The sequence below is a fragment of the Anoplopoma fimbria genome, chromosome 20 (genome assembly GCF_027596085.1).
Source record: "Anoplopoma fimbria isolate UVic2021 breed Golden Eagle Sablefish chromosome 20, Afim_UVic_2022, whole genome shotgun sequence".
Classification (NCBI taxonomy): Eukaryota; Metazoa; Chordata; class Actinopteri; order Perciformes; family Anoplopomatidae; genus Anoplopoma; species Anoplopoma fimbria.
The window spans coordinates 15917539-15936851 of NC_072468.1; the positions used below are offsets into that span (position 1 = coordinate 15917539).

Here is a 19313-nt window from a genome sequence, read left to right on the forward strand (position 1 = left end):
AAATATAAATTAAACCACATATGTTTTCTCAAGCCAAAAGCAATTCAATAGATGTAGAGCTGAGGAGGTGGACTCGCTGCTCTAAATATGCAAACATGCGCCACCTCTAGACAAGAGCGCTAACAACATGTGGTGGAGGAGGTACAGTGATCGGATATCAGCTCCTCCAGCCAGCAGAGGCAGACGAGTTGTTTATGATTTATTTGTGCAGCAGAGAAGAAGACGATGAGGTCCTGTCTGCTGTCACTCCCAGGCTATTCCTCATCCATGGTGGAGATGGTGCAAAGTGCAAACTTGCAGATGGAGGCGTTGTCGGTACCGCTCTGATCAGCCAACTACTCGTTAGCTGCTCCGCATCGTACTTATTCAATTTAGCACAACAGGATCATCAGGATATTTCAGTTACTTCCGTGTTCATAAAGGCTGACCGTCGAGACAGAATTCCGTAAACCTGATTGGCTGTCGGACCTCTCCAAAAAACTCTTTCTTGTTCCTGATTGGACGGCGAACGAACCCGCTTTGAGTGACGTGCACCCTCTATGCGCGTACCCGCTAACGAGACACGCAACGAGGTCATATGCGTCTCCGGAGTAAGTTCACTCAGTTTGGTTGCCAAATTATACAAACAATATATTGTGTTTTTCTTCACAGTTTATGTGGCAGTGGAGAGAACCCGGATGTAAAGACGGAATGTAATACTTGAGGGCTAACGTGTGTGCTTGCTTGAAGCTCGTGACACCAACAATAGGTTAAGTAACATAACGATAGCGAGGACACTTTCTAAGATTGGTCATGGACGTAGATAGCGTTACGTCACGCTGTGATACACAATAACCCATAGTTTGTGGTAGTTTTTTTTTTTATGAATGTGCACTACTTTGTCATGCAATAGGATGTGCAGTTAAGTGAAGATTAACAGTGTGCTCCTATAAGTCCTTCACACAGAGTGCAGACAACGTCAACACACAGACGGATACATGTAACTACCGGTATGGGATGTGTATGCAATGTCAACGTTACCATATGTGACTGCTGAACTCTGCTGACCATTAAACATCTTTGATCCTTGATCCAGCTTTCTCAGTTACCTATTTATCTTTGCAAGTTTTCACTGCATTTCCATGCCAGCAAATTTTGTCTTCACATTATTTGTAAATCCATCACATCTGCTTCAGACAACTTATAAACACACCGAACTTGCAATGTCATCAGTTTACAGCTTCACTATCCAGTTTAAAGGTGTATCAGTATCAGTGTCATCGATGCATATGTGGGCATTGTGGTCTAACTACAGTACCAGTCAAAAGTTTGGACACACCTTCTCATTCAACTACTTTGAAGAATCTAAAATATAAAACATATTCTGGTTTGTTGAGCATTTGTTTGTTTACCACATAATTCCATATGTGTTCCTTCATAGTTTGGATGTTTTCAATATTAATCTACAATGTAGAAAAAAATAAAAATAAAGAAAAACCATTGAATGAGAAGGTGTGTCCAAACTTTTGACTGGTACTGTATATACTATTTAAAGTGCAGTTAACAGACTCATTAAGTAGAATTTGAATACCTTTTTAACAGCGACACATTTATTATAATATTAATCCTTAGTGCTTATCTTAAATGCAACTCATCAGTTATTCAGTCTATTGACATATGTTAAGAGACAGCTAACAGGAAGTCATTTTCTGTGCTGCTGAAATCTTAAAATGCTCACGGTTTCTTCAAATTTTCTTCTTCTTTTCTTTCTCTAGTGTGCTCCTTCACATGTCTCTTCCAAGATACTCCCTGGTAGGAGACGAGTCATAAAGGAGAAGAAGGCCTGAACTGTACTGAAACGATTTGGGATGCTTCATGTTGACGTAAGATTCCAAATTAACTTTACTTTTAGTATGAGTCATCACAAAAGCAAACAAAAAAGTAGTTTTTTTAGAATGCACTAATAAAGAAAATTGAAGATGTATTGCATTTTACTGTATGTCAAAATAGAGTTGCTATTGACCAGGGAAATGTATGGTTTTGTTCGGAGAGCACAGTTAATAAAACATACAGTACCAGTCAAAAGTTTGGACACACGTTCTCATTCAATGGTTTTTCTTTATTTTTATTTTTTTCTACATTGTAGATTAATATTGAAGACATTCAAACTATGAAGGAACACATATGGAATTATTTGGTAAACAAGCAAATGCTCAACAAACCAGAATATGTTTTATATTTTAGATTCTTCTAACTTTTGACTGGTACTGTACATGCATAAAGAGCAAATGCTTAATAAAGATTAAGTCATTTTTCTTTGTTTTCTAGCCTTGCTTTTCCCAATCTGAGCAGAGCAGTGTTGCGTGTGAGGAACCTGACTGCTCAACTCTCTAAAGCAACCATGTTCACAAACAACCAGGCATTTAGTCAGTACTCTGCAGCCAACGGGGATGCTCCCACTGCAGCCATTCTCATCATCGGAGATGAGATACTCAAGGTGATATACTTGTTTGTACCACTACGCTGTATTTGTATGATTGACAGTATCCAACGGAGAATCCTTGAACATCTGTGGACTTGAGAAAATCTAAACAAACTCTCACTATTTTTTCTAATGAATCTGTGCACTTGCATGATTATACATTCTAACATGACACCCTAATGCATCAGTATGCCTCAGCTCTCTGCGCCGCTATGCAGTCAAGGATCCACATTGTATATCCGAAGGAAAACCTTGTGATGGTTATGTGATGTGGCAGTCTGGTCTTCAAACAAAAAAGCTCACCACTATTTTTTTACTTGACACGATCATTATTTAAACAGGAAGGCTTTGAGTTTGTCCAATATAATGTCTCAGAACATGCTCACTGTGAGTCATTGAATTTCATCAATAAAGACCTTGGACTCATTGTTAAGGCTTTGAATGTGATGTTCAAGTGAGAGTGGAAACACTGGGTTGAGACTAACTGTGACTGAATGTTTCTTCTGGTCTTTTGTCGCCCAGGGTCACACGCTGGACACAAACAGTGCCTTCCTGACACGAGCACTAAGAAAACTTGGAGTGTCTGTTCAGCGCATATCGGTCATACCCGACGTCCAGGAGGTCATCGCCAAAGAGGTGGCCCTCCTTTCCCCTCAGTATACACACCTCATCACCTCAGGCGGCATAGGCCCCACCCATGACGACGTCACCTTTGAGAGCATTGCCATGGCATTCCAAGAGGAGTTATACCCCCACCCTGAGCTTTCCCGGTTGGTTGAGGAATTTTTCGGGGTGGCGGATAAGGACAGTGCTGCTATGAAGCTGGCCATGGTGCCTCGCTCGGCCAATCTCAACTATGGAACTGACTCTCAGACTGGACAGCCGCTCCGCTACCCACTGGTGAGTGAAGGCAGCATGGAGGAGGGTATGCTTCGTTCTTTCAACAAGCTACAATCGTTAATAAACAGAATAAAGTAGATGTAAATGATCAGTACCTTCCACCTACTGACTGCCTGCATCCTTTTTGTTAGAACCGATGTCTCTTTTCCTTTTCAGAAGGCTTTAAAGGGGAAAACATTTGTTTAGCTGACACATCTCTCAGGACTCAGTCACATAAAGCTCTCTCTGTTACATCCTGTTCTGGGGTTATTTTGGAAGACAGATAGCAACATCAACTGCTTAGCAGAGACCGCAGGAGTGAAAAGTGGTCAAAAATGACTGTGAACATTTGCGGAAAACGGCAGTGGAAGGAATAAATGCCTGCAAGTATTTGTGTTGCAGTTTGCTGAAATTCAAACTCTACTAAACACAGACTGGCAGGTCAATATATATTTATATATATATTCTTTCAGTAGATGACGTGTCCACAATCTTCTCCCAGGTCAGTGTGCGTAACGTGTATATCTTTCCTGGGATCCCGTCTCTGATGGAGAGGGCCTTCAATGGGCTGGAGCACCTCTTTGCTGGTTCAGGGACCACTTTTCACACCCGTGAGGTAACACCGTGACCATACCCATCATTTACAAATCCACTTGAATACAGAGTTGTTTTTTTTATAACCCAGTATCTTTGCCTTAGGTGTTTGTGGATGCAGATGAAGCAGAGATCGCCCCTGTGCTGACCAAACTGCAGGCTGGTTGGGGTCGGAAGGTGGCCCTGGGCTCCTACCCAGACTGGTTGAGCAACTATCACAGAGTCCGGCTGGTCCTGGACTCGGATAGCCAGGAGGAGGTGGACAAAGCCCGGGCCCAGCTGCTGGATGAGCTGCCTAAGGGAAGCGTGGTGCCCTTGGTGACTGACCCGGTTTCCATCGCCACTGCTGAGGTGTACACACTGGCCAACAGCGGTGAGGGGGGGGGGGGCAGAGGGTGATGGCTAAACTAAGTCAACTTAATATAAAAGTGATTATTGCAGAGAATCTTTACACAGGCATTGGGACCAATAAAGGAAGCAAAAAGATTAAAGTAATTATCGTAAAATCATAGTGAGTTATAAAGAAAGAATACAACTGGCATGAGACTGACCAGAGAATGGAATCAAGATGTTGTTCTCTGAATTTTACATAAGAGTGAGGGATTATTTATATGATAACTGTCTATATTCACCCTAAAACATCCGCTTGCTGTTGGTTTCATGCCCCGCAGGCTCACCGTTGGGTGATAAAGTTATGTCTTCGCTGAAAACGATAGAGGCTGCACTGGATCAGTATTCCACAGAGGAAGTCTGCATCGGCTTCAACGGAGGCAAAGACTGCACGGCGCTGCTCCATCTCTACTACGCAGCACTGAAACGGTAACAGGAGGGGAGAGGGCGGGGTGACAAGTAGAACGTTTAGGGGAAGGGATGAATTAAACGGGATGAAAACAATGAACTGGGAGGAAAGAGGAAAGAGAGTCAGATTAAATACATAATGATACCACTACTGCACGGCGGGGCATCACTGTAAAAAGTAGAAGAAGAAGAAGAAAGTGAGCAGCCCCTGGACAGAGACGGACTAATGTTTGGAGATTTTTTGACCTGTATCGGACAGATAGTTGGAGATAGTGATAATGGTAAACATCTAACAATTTCTGTGTCCCTCTTATCTTTTTTAAAAAAATGACCCAGTTCTCTCCTGTCACTCAGACGATATCCAGAGGGTAAAGACAAAATGAAAGCCCTGTATATCCGTATTGTCTCCCCATTCCCAGAAATGGAGAGATTCCTTCAGGACACGATAAAAAGGTGAGCCAGCAGTTTACTATAATGCCTACTCAAAATAAACACATTTCAGCTGATTGCTTTTTCCAGATTTATGTATTTTTAATTCAAGTCATTACGTTACAGCTGGCAGCAGCTGTGACTTTTCCAAATAGCATTAAGGTTCTCTTGTCAAAAAAGTGTCCAACCACTCATTAAATGGGGTTGTGTCTCCCGTAGATATGACTTGGAGATATTCTCCGTGGAGGGCAGTATACGGCAGGCGCTGAACGAGGTGCAGGAGAGGAGGCCGGAGCTGAAAGCGGTCCTTATGGGAACCAGGAGGAGTGACCCCTACTCGATCACACTCGCAGCCATGTGTCCCACTGACCCCGGCTGGCCCAACTACATGAGAGTCAACCCATTACTGGTAAAACACAAATGACATAGATGAACTGTTTCATGAAGTCTTTGTATTTCTCCCCTATTGTATTTTTCTGATCTTTGTCATATCATGTAAGAGGGTCTAAGAGAATCCACCTAAAAACAATTAACCAGTTCTTATAAGTGAAAAATACATGCGACCTTAAAAATAAAACACCAGCAATCTTCAGTGTCCCCACATTTGTAAAGTATATATAGTGCTTGAGGAAAAACTGCTTTTTGACTGGTAATACAAATCTGTTTTTCACTGCTCCAGCCAGGCAATTTCCCCTTGTTACACTTAATGTTATTTGTCATCTTGACTGAAGTTTCAGAGTGCAGATCTACAGGGTGTGAACAAAATAACAGAGCACCTGCACAGTTTAATGCAATTCAACAGCCCTGCAGTAATGGCTGTAAAATAAATGAATATTTTGCCCCCCTCTCTCTCTCACACACACACACACACACACACACACACACACACACACACACACACACACACACACACACACACACAAGTACTCAGTACACCTGTACAATTTTAAGCTATCCAATATAACCCCAAAACAAATTGGTGATGTGAGTCAACCCCTCTGTGACACATTCTCTACAAATATTTAACCACAAAAGTTTATAATAATAGAAGTTATTGCAGGATTGAAATACAGTGTGCAGGTTTTTTATGACACCATATGAGTCCATCTTATCAGGGCAGCAACATCTGATGTTGTGGTTCTTTCATCAGCTCAAGTTTACTGAGCTGTTACTGTTAATAGATTTATTTTAGTGGTTTATTTTGGATTTTTCTAATGGATTTTAGAAATGGCAAATACTTTTGGAATGGCTGTTAACGGTCATGCTGTGACAGCCACAATAGTACAAATGATGCATACAGGAGAAGCACACCAGTTAATCTCACGGTTATTAATGTTGCCCTTTTTCACAGTAGTGCATCTCAAAGAGATCCTCATTTGAATTAGAATTATGAATCAATCACGAAACAATAAAATATGATGTCTTGCAACAGGACTGGACGTATCATGACATCTGGTCGTTCCTGAGGACGCTATATGTGCCCTACTGTATTCTCTATGATAAAGGGTAAGACTACATTCAATCTTTTAACACTTTCTTTATCCTCAATCATTCACAACATCACAGCTGAAGTGCAGAGTTCTTGGTTTTAAACGTCTCTGTCAACCTGCAGGTACACTTCACTTGGCAGTATGGACAACACCTGTCGAAACGCTTCCCTCCAGGTGGTGGACGAGAGGGGGGTGAAGCGGTACAAGGCGGCCTACCTCCTGGAGAACGAAGAAGAGGAGCGAAACTCCCGTGCCTGATGTAGCCTCACTTCTCCCCGTGTCACCTGTTGCTGATGGAGCCTGGTTTTCAACCCCCCCCTGCACAAATGAAACATGGCCCTTTTTTAATCAAGTCGTCATGTGAATATTTGCCGAATATCTGCAGAATGAGATTGTAAAGGACGTCTGTGTGCGAGAGTGTTCTATTTGTTTATACATGTGAGTTTCAGCTGAAGTAGAGGCTCTCTGTTCTTGTGAATAAAACATGAATATGTGTCGCCTGTATCCATTGTTGTTACTATTTTACAGTCTCGCATCCAGATGGCTGCATGCAGGGTGAAAGATAGTGCTTTTGATTCATCTTATTCACGAATCTATTTGTCTTATTTCTAAATCCAATACAAACAAAGACCTCTATCAAAATGTATTAGTGAATAATGTGAAAAAAGGTTTTCTGTCAAGGTGAGACAAACCGGTTTTAGAGCCTCAGCGTGCAGCAGCATGGACGGACTAGTGAAGGTCAACCGACGGACTCATATTGACTCATCTGTGTCTCACTGAGTCTCCATATTTGCAGACCTGATTCATATTTAACGGAGCATCTCTTCACCGGGAAAAACCTCCACCCTGATGGTGCAGTTCTCTTTGCGGACCTCAAGGGGGCGTTGTTCTCACTTTTTTTTTTTTTTTTACACACCATCTTGCACACGTGATTACAATGAATTACCTTCTCTGTTTCCAGACATGATTGAATCCAGGCTCATCGATCCCCCCCCCCCTCTCTCTCTCTCTCTCCCCGCCTGGAGATTAGTCAACGCCGCGCAGCGAGGATCGATACCGGCCGATCTAATAAAGCGGGTCGCTTACGAGGCCACCGCGGGGTAGCACACACTGTTACACCAGCAATTACCACCGCCAGACACCCACCCAATACCCCCCACCACCACCCAATACCCCCCAACTTATCTGTCCGGGCTTCACGGCTTGCTTGATTTATTAATAATAACAGTAATAAAAGAGGCAATGAGCAGAGGCTTCATAATCGCAGCAGAAATGTAATGGTGTGTGTTCTGGTGGTGAAGAAAAAGAACCACACACACACACACACACACCGGGACATTGTCTGGAATATGTGTGTGGCAGAACATGTTCCTCCTGTAGTCTTCCTGAGATGGGCTCCATGTGTGTCAACAAACTTTGTACTACCTGCAGGTTATAGGTAAGTAAATGGTGGAATATTAATGCAATTTTATTGATATACCAACCTCTAATAGGTTGCTCTACTCATTATGTACTTTTTATGTCTGTAGAGGTTAAATTAAGGTTTTTCAAGTCGGACAAGCTAAACTTTAGTGGACATCTTGTTTGCAATGACTACTTAGACGTTTATCAGATGAACAATTAACGTCTATTATATTCATTTAGAAGTCTACTAAGCTTCATTTCACCAGGGTTCAGTTTAGCAATTTAATCTACCTCTATTAGACATTGAATAATTAACACTGAAAAATAGTCAATTATTTTACATTATTAATTACATAAACAATTGTATATCTTGCAGTCGATTTTGAGAGAAGTCGCAGGCGCGCAGAAGCGGACATCATATCGCAAGTTATGACCAAATTATAAATAAATGCACGAAAATTAGACCCATAGGTGGTTAGATAAATCACTAGGGTGAATCTCAAACAACATTCAATCTATGCATTCAATGAAGAAAAAACCCGGAGGAGGCCAACTTTAAATGACAATCTGGTTATCGTCAGCTAACGTTAGCTAACTAGCTAGTTAACCTTTGCTGGCTAGCTATGCCACATGCACTCCCAAACAAACCAAAAGAGAACAGTAAAAAAGCAAATGGGTAATTAAACATTAATGTAAAACGTAATGTATTGACAATAGATTGTTCCTGACCTAATTGACAGTCACTCGGTACACTGAAAGGCTAACGGTGTCTCGGTCAACGGCTGAGCATCTACTGAATATGTTGCACATGCCCAATAATTTCCTTTGAGGAATTGATGTCGGTTCAAATTCTGAATTCATTTTCAACTAACCCTACAATTGCTATTCTTTCTTAAATTTGTCCTTCAATTTCAAGCATAAAACATTATGTTTAAGATAAAATGTGCATAAACCACTTACCTCATTAGACTATACTAAACATGCATTCAACATAACAATGCACTGTGGGATCCGTGCATATGACATAAAAAAGTTATTAAATAAATGCGGGGGTATGCAGTGCTTATGTTAATTAATTACAGTTTCTTCTATATTTGTAAATATTTAATGATTTAAAAAAAATATGTTCTAAAACCGTTAGCCAATCAATCCTGGTCTATATAAGAGCTAAGCATAGGAGGGAGACAATATACTTTTTAGTCCACTACACATTTCTGGCAGCTATAGTTATGAGTTACTTCAGTTTCAGTTTCAAACTTTTACATGAAAAAACACATGATTATCTCATAAAACACACATATTATTTTTACATTATGGTAACCAACCTTTAGCTTTTGACCCTTTGTCAGATTTTAGTTAGCTTTAGTTTTACTTAAAGATTGATTTTCCTACTTTGAAAAAAAAACTGTCCAAAGAGGTAGAATTATTCAATATTTTTTTTTCTTCCAAATAACCCAAAACCCCCCAAATTCTTTTTTCCTTTTTTTGTATCTTGCTCATTAATCATTTATCTTGTGTTGGCCTACTTTGGAGGGGGCCCGACATTATTGACTTCTAGTAGAAACCAGCTTCACCTCAACCAGCTATAACACACTGCAGTAAGAGATCTGAATTCTCTTCCACGGCTGCATTTGCTATCACTACATGATACCATGGTAGCTAAATTCATTTTGACATTTCTATGACTCTCTAAAGTTTATTTGCTTTGTCTTTTTTTTGCATTGTCTTCCACAGTTCCATCTTCATCCTCTTTCAGTTGTCACTCCATCACTCTCACTTTCCTGTTTCATCCTTCATGTCTGTTTTGGCTTCACTACTGTATTCACCCACGCTCTACTGTAGTCATCAAACCACACCACTTCCTTCCTTTCTGGCTTTCTTGTGTATTAACCATCTGGATTCTTGCTCAGTTCTTCTTAGGAATTTCAAGAGGATGTTCTGATTTTGACCCAGAAGAGTCAGAAAAACATGTCTTGGGTGACAGAGGATATTGGTATTGACTAGGGGCCATAAGTATCTGGACTAAAACACTTTTTTTTTGTGTGTTTGGTTACGAATATCTTATTTTTTAATTTCACACTGCTGTGCTTTTGAAACAGGGTCCGTTTGAATTCTGAAAAAGTGCAAACAAAACACTCCAGAAATTCCGATACAGCAACTTTTGTGTAATTTGAGACGAAGTGGAGCAAGAAGGAATAAAAAAGAAAAGCGCCATTTCTTTTTTTCCTCCCGTGCATATTTAAACTTAATTGGCTCTCCAAAGACAGACTGTTGGTCGGCTGGTGGAAGTATGCCACTAAAGGTGATGTGAGGATAAGAAGAACTGGAGTGGATCAGTGTTTTTCTCCAAATTAGGTATTACAGGATCCACAGAGTTAACAGTGTGTGTGCTATGATCTCAGCATGACTTGGTGACTGACTTTGTACAAAAAACATGCAACAAGCTTTGATATTGGAATGAACTCTCCTTTTCGGATGCTCAGATGCGAGCCTGCCCTGGTGACTGCGATGCTTTTCTCTAAAGTAATATCTTCCTAATCCAATCCCTCATCAGTCCCTGCAGTGTAAAACGAGACTTGAAGCAGCATGAGACAGCAATTCAGGCGATGTCCTCGGAGGGATGCTTAACACAGAGGATGAATAGACACTCCGTTGTCAGAAAGCATCAGGATAGAAGGGAGACCTTTGAGTCTATGCAAATTACCAACCCATCTGCATGTAAAGCCGACCGACCAGAACACAGGAAATAGGATGTTCAGTATCAAAGTGTCACACATTAAAAGTGGATGAAAGTAAGATGGAAAGAAAGGGAGGAAGGAAGGGAGAGGCTTTGCTGCCACGTGAAGTGTGACTGACTTTAACTCGTCTGTGTCTGGTTTTGGTGTGTTCAAATAAAAGCCAGTCTCATAATCCTGAGTTTGTCACAGCTCGCGGTCCGGTACACGCCACCGAGACCCCCTGCTTGCAACCGCACACATGGTATGCATTTATAAATGCCTTACGCACAGCGAGCTCGCTCTAATGTAAAGGGCCAGAGTCTGTGAAACTTCAACCAGCATGCTGGAAACTGCTCAGCTCGACTCAATTGGAGCTCATTTGCACTCAAGAGCCATAATTCAAACATGGTGCAGGGAGTTAGAAAGATGAGAGATGTGTATCACTAGAAAGGCCCGGCTAATGGCAACTGGTTCTTGTTATTAAAGATTAGTACTGCATCCATGAAGTCAGACTTTTCTGAAGCCAATTAAATTTATGAATCCATGTAAACATCCCAAATCAGGCATGTGAATATTCTTCCTCCAGATGATATCTTGGTCATCCTTTTAGTATAAAAAGTTGCAATGCTCTTCAGAGCTTCCTTGTGAAATGAACGGATCTGTAATATCTATTGACGAGTGATCTTGCTGGAGCTCGGCACCATAGCAGTTCATATGTTTTTCCTTCTTTCGTTATAATCAGGTCCGTCCACATTCATCACAGTTTGCGTGGCACACTGGATGTTCCTGCTTTGTGAGCACACAGCAGAAATAATGACGCTGTTATTTGCTGCCTGACACGTGTGAAGGATGTGAATACATGCGGGCAAAGCAGACGCTGTTAGTTTGGATTTTATTTAGAACACACAAACTCTGCTTATGCTGAAAGAGGAAATAAAAGCCCTGACTATTATACATTACATGGAAATGAAATAGCACACCGATTCATCAACGCTGCAAAATGATTCAATGATAATCCACAGAGGCTTTCACAACCCGAAGTCTCACATAAAGTGCATTCAGCGACACATGGAACCTGGTCGGGAACCATGTGTTGTGCTTTCTGCTTCCAATATAACTCTTATTGTAAATGATTCAGTAAATCACTTTATAGAAACGTAATCAAATGTAGCGTTGAAAGAAAAACTGATTTGTCCAAAGCTGCATGTGTTGTGATGTGGCATCTTCCGGAATGAATGTGTTATTTCGCTTGACACATTTATTTTAAATTATTTCAGGTGACATTTTGAATCTGCAAGATGATACATTATTTGAAATATGTAAAAAAAAAAAAAAAAAAGTTTTGGGCCATCTAGCGTCATTATCACGGTCAAACTTTTAAACTAGAATAGTGAATGTTAATGATATTCGTTACTAAAGCTTTAAAGCTTTAGGGTTTCCGCATCTGTATAATGATTAGAAACACAGTAGAGTTCTCTAATCAATAAAACATTTTCTATAATTGTGTTGGCACAGCAACTATAATTGTTTTACTTCTTTATACATATAAAGTGTGGTATATGATCAGCAGGGCCATTGAAATTATTCCTAGATCTGTAACTGGGAAAACAAGTGAAGTGAAACCTCCCAGAATAAATAAAAGGGCTATTCTTAAACTCTAAAGGAGTTTATGTGGAGGGTCTGCTTCACAGATTTAATGCAGCGTCTTAAGTCAGTTTTTTACTCTCCACTGCATGAAAGGTCAAATATTCATCCGGGGAAATATATACTGTATCTGATTAGAAAGTATTGAAAAAGTTGACGCAATATGTGCAAGAGATGTTGAGTGACATTTGGCTGATTGTTGAAGACTTTAACAAAGTCCCTGATCTTGATAAGTGTTAGGAGCTCTTTTGCAGGAGTACAGATGTTACCTTGAGGAGAAAACAACAAAGTAATGCTGCTTATTGATATATTGGAACGATGACACCCAATAGAAAATATACCACCTTCTGCTTGTTTAATGCAAGAAGATGGTTTATGTCCAGAGCTGTAAGATTGAAAGGTCAGTTGATTTCAAATATCAGTCTCATTTCCTGATGCAAAAAGGTTTTGGCAGTTGGCAGATGTGGCCCGTTATGGGCAGAAATCACAACTAAACATTAAAGTAGTGAGCCGGAAAGAGAGAAGTGAGTTTTGGCACCCTTGAAATCTCCAGCTGGCTCTGCTAGTCAATAAATTGTATAGCCCTATCTCTGTGACAATGAAACAGCAAAAGTAGTCCAAATATCCCTTAATGACTGCATCAAAAATAAATACAGCAATTTAACAAGACTTAGCTTGTTTAGAATAACACATGTAAGGTACAGTTTCAGTGCTGACTGCTTAATATTCTTCACGATCCTTGGATGTTTTTGTTAAAATGTACATGATGGATGCTTCCAAGGAGAGAATGTCCAGAGAAAGCCGGCTCGACCTTGTATCACTTCCCCTCCCAGAGGGATTAAGGATTGCTGTGACTTCAAAAGAATAAAAATAAAAAGCCAAACACATTTTTTTCTAAATGACCACGTGATCTTGTTATTTCCTCAAGTTTTCAGAAGGTCAACTTCCTTCCACAGGTCTGCCCTCTCACCTCAGTTCACATTGATTCTAAAGTATGTGAAATTGACACAGGTCAGGATTCACAACAAGGATGACGAATGCCACGATCAAGGTGTTGATTACACGCTGGGAAACGCGTGACTGCAAACGACGTCCTTCCAAAATTCAAGGAAAGGTTCGAGATGCATGTGTCCGAGACAACTTCTCCTCGCTAAAAAACTAAACGAAAGGAAAAACATGTTAACCTGCAATGATGTAGAACCATACAAGATAGATTGATTGCACAAATACAGCAAAAATATATCTTTGAATTTATTTCAGCAGATACATTTTCTGCTGTAAACTGGATTCCAGTATTTTATAATATTTTATCATAACCCCTGTGAGTGTGCGCTTAAAAAATGTCTTTATTCCAGTCATTACAATATAACTATAATAGCATAATTTGCTTATATTAATAGCCATAGTTTTGTATTTCTGAAGCTGTAATCAACACCGGCAATCCGAGCCGTAAATATTCAGCTGATGCTCAATTAAATATAGGCCGACTTGTGGCAAAAGAACCTGCTGTGTTTTCTGTCAGACAGATAGTTAAAAACTAAATTTGTCATCACCAGAAATTGTTTATGATCCCAGTCGCCCCATAGAGCCTCTGAGGAAGCTTTGACGTGGGATTTTCATGTTCTTCTAAATTTATATAATATGGCAACATCAGTCCATAATTATGACATTTATTTTGGAGAGTGAGTTCAGTTCCAGCTTTAGCACATTGATGCACAGCAGACATGTTAAAAACATCAACATTGGGAAGTTCAAAGAAATTCAGAAAATATCAAAAAAGTGTGGAAAGCATTTCCTGCCTGGAATCACAGATAAAACATAAAAAAAACCCCTCAATATCACACTATTACATAAAAGCGTTAGTTTGTGCATGCTTTTGCTTGAATAAACAGCCATACAGTTTTCACACGGCTAAAATGGAAGCGGACACAGGCTTCCTTTTCTGCTGTGGCTTTTTAACTCCTTTTCCTTTAACTCCTAATTCTGAAAGTGTCCCCCTGCTGATTTCAGTATGCTTACTTCATCATTCACAATGGAAAAAGAAGGAAAACATGGGCTTTGGAAATTTCTTCGTGAAGGTCGAAATCAAAGCCAGCTCATGACATGCCTCAACAGTGACAAACATGTCATCAGAAGAGATCATAAACCATGAAATAGAAGCATTAGCCCTATTATCCAGGAAATTGCCTCTCTGGCTTCACAAGAGGCTCTACATTACAGCCTACATAAATGGAAAGTCATTTACAGCTTATCTGGATGTACACTTCTATATTTAAAAAACAAAAACATATCTTGCTCTATATTCACTGAAAATAAATACAGTTACTATTTTTAAGGTTGATTTATGTCAATGATGCTTCAGGGTCTATTAATACCGGGAGTCTACTGGAGTCTTATCAGGCTTTGGCTGCCCAGAGATAAAAACTCGGCTCAATATTCCACTAAGTTACTCACATTACAGTGGCCCCTTTGCACCACAAGGTCATTTCAAGTCCCTGAGGTCTCCTTAATATCGTACACATGTATTACACTGGACGTGTGTGTTCCACAAATAAAGTTGTTTTTATATGCGGTTACATAAAACATCAATATTTTCAAAAGTTAAATGACAAATCGACTCGAAGCGTTTAAATGCAATCATATTTATTTTTCGTTGTCTTGCCACGTACAAAAAAAGGCTCAGATTGCAGTTGGCTCTTCACAGAAGAAGCTACATTCTTCACTAAAATGTGAAAGCAGAACACGTTACACACACGTAAAGAAATGAAAAACAAATTCCTAGTTGTACATGATTGTAAAAGTCTACATCTTTGAAATGATTCTGCATTTTCAAACATTGGTTTTATCCCCCATTTAGGAAGTAAACGTAAAAAAACAACAATAGCATGACTGGTGTGATTTACAGCATGATGACAAATATATTAAGTGCTAACAATGTAGTTGTTTTTTTTAAGATAGAATAAATTCTTTAATAAATGAAACAATTAAAATATAAATTTTCTGAGCTCAAGTCACTCAAATTGTGGGGAAATAATGATGTCACTTTATAAATATATAAATTTAATTTCAATGAAAAATACACATCTACATTATCTCAAATTTCAATTAAAAAAAATGAATGAATTGTTAATTCATTATGATATTTTTTTGATCCATTTTTTAAATCAATGTTATTTAGAGCGATTTCTTAAAATAATGTTTGGCAAAAAATCATCAAATCATTTAATTTGTGAAACTACATTGTAGCAAAGCATATTGAAAATACCAGAAAATGCATATATATATATATATCCAGAATATAAATCATTGTTGGTGTCAGACTTTTGCACTTACAGATCAGCGATCAGTTCCTACTAAAATGTTGAATTATGTAGTTAATATATCTCATTTTGTAGAATATATTAACTATAAAGTAAAACCTAAAACCAAGGATCCTGCGCAAAAAAACTAAACAGAAAACAACAAGAACAAAAAGCTTGTGTGCATATTTGCACACCTGGTTGGTCACCAATCAACCTCCTCAGTGGTCCGTAGTGTGTTCAGTGGAGCGAGGCGAGCCGATGCTCTCCATTTACCCATAAACCCCTCTGTTCTGCGCTTTATTCTGAAGCAGAGAGATGAGTGGGGATGCAGAACAACAGGGATCAGAGAGGACAAACTCTGTCCCATGTCCCACTGTAACCATGCAGCACTAGTGTCCAGCTTATGTGTCCAGTTCATGGCCAACCCAGTCCAACTCCAGTTAAACCAGTTAAATCCCAGTAGGGGGCGCAGCAGCCCTGCTTGATTATTCCAGAATATTCCGCAATTGCTCCTAAAACACCTTTATTTTCCAAAATCTAATTAGTTAAAAACTTTTTTTTAAAACACATTTATCTAAATCAGATGCCACTGAGACAGTTAAAATGTGTCAGTTGTTTATGTATCACCATGTAGAGCCACAAAGCTGACTGACCTCCACGCTGAGCCACTCAGTAGAGTAGCATGTGTTTATGTGGCCACTTCTTAACAGGAGCCAGGCTCTCAAAAATAAGTAAATACAACAGAATAAGAACAAAAAATGAGAAACGGAGATAAAAAAGTGAAAACATCCTGGCAGACTCATTGTTCTTCTGGCATCAGAGTGGGCTGTGAGTCTTATGACTACACTATGTGTAATATTCTGTGTTACTGCTTACACAACTGGCGGGAGAAGAAAAAATAACAAGAAATGAATCACTGTGATTCGGTGTGTCGGTCCCTGAGTATCATTCTGGATAAGAAACGGACTCTTTCTGGAATTTCACAGGTTAACCAGCCACAAGGTAATATCTGTCATTTGCAGTATCTTAGCGTAGATTGCATTGCGTCATTCCCTGTCTGAGTGTAGATTGCATTGTGTACTTGTGTACTTAAATCTCCCAATCTGGGGGAGAACGGATGCGAGGTCAGCGGTGAGGACGGAGGAGGAAGTCAGGTGGTCAGCAATACGAGGAGGGTGAGGAGGAGGAGGAGGAGGAGAGGAGGGGAAGCTGTCCTCGGGGAGGAGCCTCGACTTTCACTTACAGTTTCTGGAAGACAGAAGGGAATTTTATGAATGAAATAGAGTGTGTGATTTTTGGTCTGCACCATTTTTCAACAGTTTGGGCTCGCCGCTTTAATTGCAATTTATGAAAATCCTAAGGTATGAGCATATAAAGACATTATAGACAATGGCATGCCTCCTAACTCTGTGAAAACAGTTCATAAAAAGGTCCTCGGTTTCTAAGTTTTGTGTAGCCGAAGAAGCCTTATTGCTCTGTATCACCAATGCTATCGTGGCTGAATGGGAGCAAATCCCTGCAGCCGGGGTCCAACATCTTGTGGAAAAACTTTCCAGAAGAGAGAAGGTTGTTACGGAGGCACATTAATGAAATGCAATTTTAAACTATACTTTTGGTCAAGTTGACTAATTTGCATGACTGATTACTTAAAGTAGATTTGTATATTTGTTCTCACCGTCATGTTTTCATACAGACGATTTGCCATGTTTTTGCTTAAGTAAGACATGCAAGTGAACCACATTTGAACTTGAACTTTAGACAGACAGGCAAAGAAAAAGACAGAAATATGTGAAGGAACAGACACATCGTAGAGATGCCCGCGTTTAAGAATAAAATAGGTTTGAAATGTCGCATCTCACCTTGTATTTGTTTTGAACCCTCTGATGCTGTAGTAGGTGAGAGAGGACAGAAACAAGATTTAGATAAAGTTGAAGCAAAGAAACAAGTTGCTGATTAGTCATTTTTGTATGCTTAACTTTCTCAATAAAGCCACTGCTTTCTGGAACAAAAGGAGCAAGTATTTACCATTACTCAAAGCCTTACGCCATGAAAAATGAGTACTGACTGGATGCGCAACCCTAAATATGTCCCCTATGCAAATTCTCTTAAAGGTCGGATAAAAAAAGCGCTTGAGAAGCATGGCAACAGGAAAAGATAGTGTTATGTAAATTAGTAGGAGTAAGAATGATCGAGATTATACAGAGGGGATACAGGAAATGAAAAAAAGGGGAGGAAAAAAAAACACGAAAATTCTAAATGACAGAGCGAAACCAAGAAGTGGACAGAAGATGAAAGAGAGAGCGGGGGAGATCCGAGTGAGAAAGTATGGCGGAAAAAAAAAAGAGAAGAAGGTTGGAAAGATTGAAACAAGGTCAGACAGAGAGAAAAGGGAGGGAGAGAAAAAGAGACGGGATAGGGGGGTGTTTGTGTCTGGACGTCACTTTCTCAGCAGGGGGTGGACTAAAAGGAAATAATGGAGGGAAGGATGGTTGGGATGAAGGGAAACGGAGGAGGGGGGGAGCTGGTGAAGAGAAGAGGAATAGGACAAGAAAAGAAAAAAAAAATACAGGTGGTGAGAATAAAAAAGCGGAAATGGCTTAAACCTCTCAGAAAGAGGAACCGGCGTGTAACGTCAGTGAGAGAGAAAAGGTCAGGGGAACGGGGATGAGGCTGCACAATTGCAGCCGTTATTAAATCGATACGGCCTTGAACCCACCTCTGACACTGCAGCCTCAGAGATTCAAACACACGCACACACGCACACACGCACACACACACACAAAGACAAAGTGTGTATTGACGTCTCGAGGAAAACTAGCACCTATCCACATCCCACCGCGACTGACAGATTATGAGAGAGGAAATGGGACACTCTAAGCTCATCTGCTCTACAGTCACACAGAGAGGGAGAAAAGGGTGTATTAATGAGGGCTTAGTGTCGAAACACTATGTTTGTCTGGAACATCCGTCCCGTACCTACAGGTCTCTGCAGCAACATGTCGCTCCGACAGACACGAGACACTAAATGACTCCCAGGTCCTGTACAACTAACGACCGTCTAGGGGTTAACGAAGCATTAAATAGCACGCTGGGTCGGGGCCTCTGACTGAGCCCTAGTGTGTGTTTGCGTGGATGTAGGGAAAAATCAAAGCAAACAGAAAAGAGAAATATAGACGATTCAGGCTTTAAATAGCGCTGGCGTATATACACAAAAAATAATAAAAAACCATCATCATGTTCATTTTTAATTGAGAAATGTGGCATTTCTGCCATCAAACTATGTTTTTATGCAGTTTAATAAATAGCGGTTCTCAGGTTTGATTAGCAGTGTATGTATGATTTAAATTAAAAATATATTTAAAAATTAAATTTACAAAATAATTTGTAATATATATTTTGTGAATAATTTTATAACCTCAACTCCTTCTCGACTTTAGTGAGTTTTGTATTGTGGATACTTATGATGCAGCAAACGTAGGAATAACATTTTTATTATATTATGAAAATTACAAATATGTTTAAAAATGTAATTATAATTTACTTGAGGAGAGGAAAACACTTAACTGAAAAGTTTCAATTAGCGCACTGGTGTGTG

General features: G+C 39.8%; 2 protein-coding genes across 5 annotated transcripts in view; one reads left to right on the forward strand and one right to left on the reverse strand.

The window, feature by feature from the left end:
* The first annotated feature begins 202 nt into the window (after nucleotides 1-202).
* Nucleotides 203-7145, forward strand: flad1 (flavin adenine dinucleotide synthetase 1). 2 transcript variants are annotated; one of them, XM_054621782.1, is made up of 11 exons: nucleotides 203-590; nucleotides 1755-1862; nucleotides 2308-2476; nucleotides 2984-3361; nucleotides 3843-3956; nucleotides 4040-4307; nucleotides 4606-4753; nucleotides 5087-5185; nucleotides 5381-5570; nucleotides 6594-6667; nucleotides 6774-7145. In XM_054621782.1, the coding sequence occupies exons 2-11, from the start codon at nucleotides 1855-1857 to the stop codon at nucleotides 6907-6909; spliced, it is 1584 nt and encodes a 527-aa protein (XP_054477757.1). In that variant the 5' UTR covers nucleotides 203-590; nucleotides 1755-1854; the 3' UTR covers nucleotides 6910-7145. The 2 variants fall into 2 exon arrangements, with proteins under 2 accessions (XP_054477757.1, XP_054477758.1); XM_054621783.1 differs by lacking the exon at nucleotides 203-590 and adding an exon at nucleotides 659-748.
* Nucleotides 7146-15071: 7926 nt separating this feature from the next.
* Nucleotides 15072-19313, reverse strand: part of si:dkey-246i14.3 (ephrin A4) — a 32525-nt gene continuing 28283 nt past the window's right edge. For 2 of the 3 annotated variants that reach the window (XM_054622004.1, XM_054622003.1), the window contains exons 4-5: nucleotides 17578-17604; nucleotides 15072-16966 (exon numbers count right to left, since the gene is read on the reverse strand). In XM_054622004.1, coding sequence (XP_054477979.1) covers nucleotides 16869-16966; nucleotides 17578-17604 — 125 coding nt within the window. In that variant the 3' untranslated portion in view covers nucleotides 15072-16868. The remainder of the gene's footprint in view (nucleotides 16967-17577; nucleotides 17605-19313) is intronic. The other variant, XM_054622005.1, reaches the window with a different exon arrangement.

Coding starts and splice junctions, on each gene's coding strand:
- flad1 (XM_054621782.1), top strand. Junction 5,571..6,593: donor TGAGAGTCAACCCATTACTG/GTAAAACACAAA, acceptor GTCTTGCAACAG/GACTGGACGTATCATGACAT. Junction 6,668..6,773: donor TGTATTCTCTATGATAAAGG/GTAAGACTACAT, acceptor GTCAACCTGCAG/GTACACTTCACTTGGCAGTA.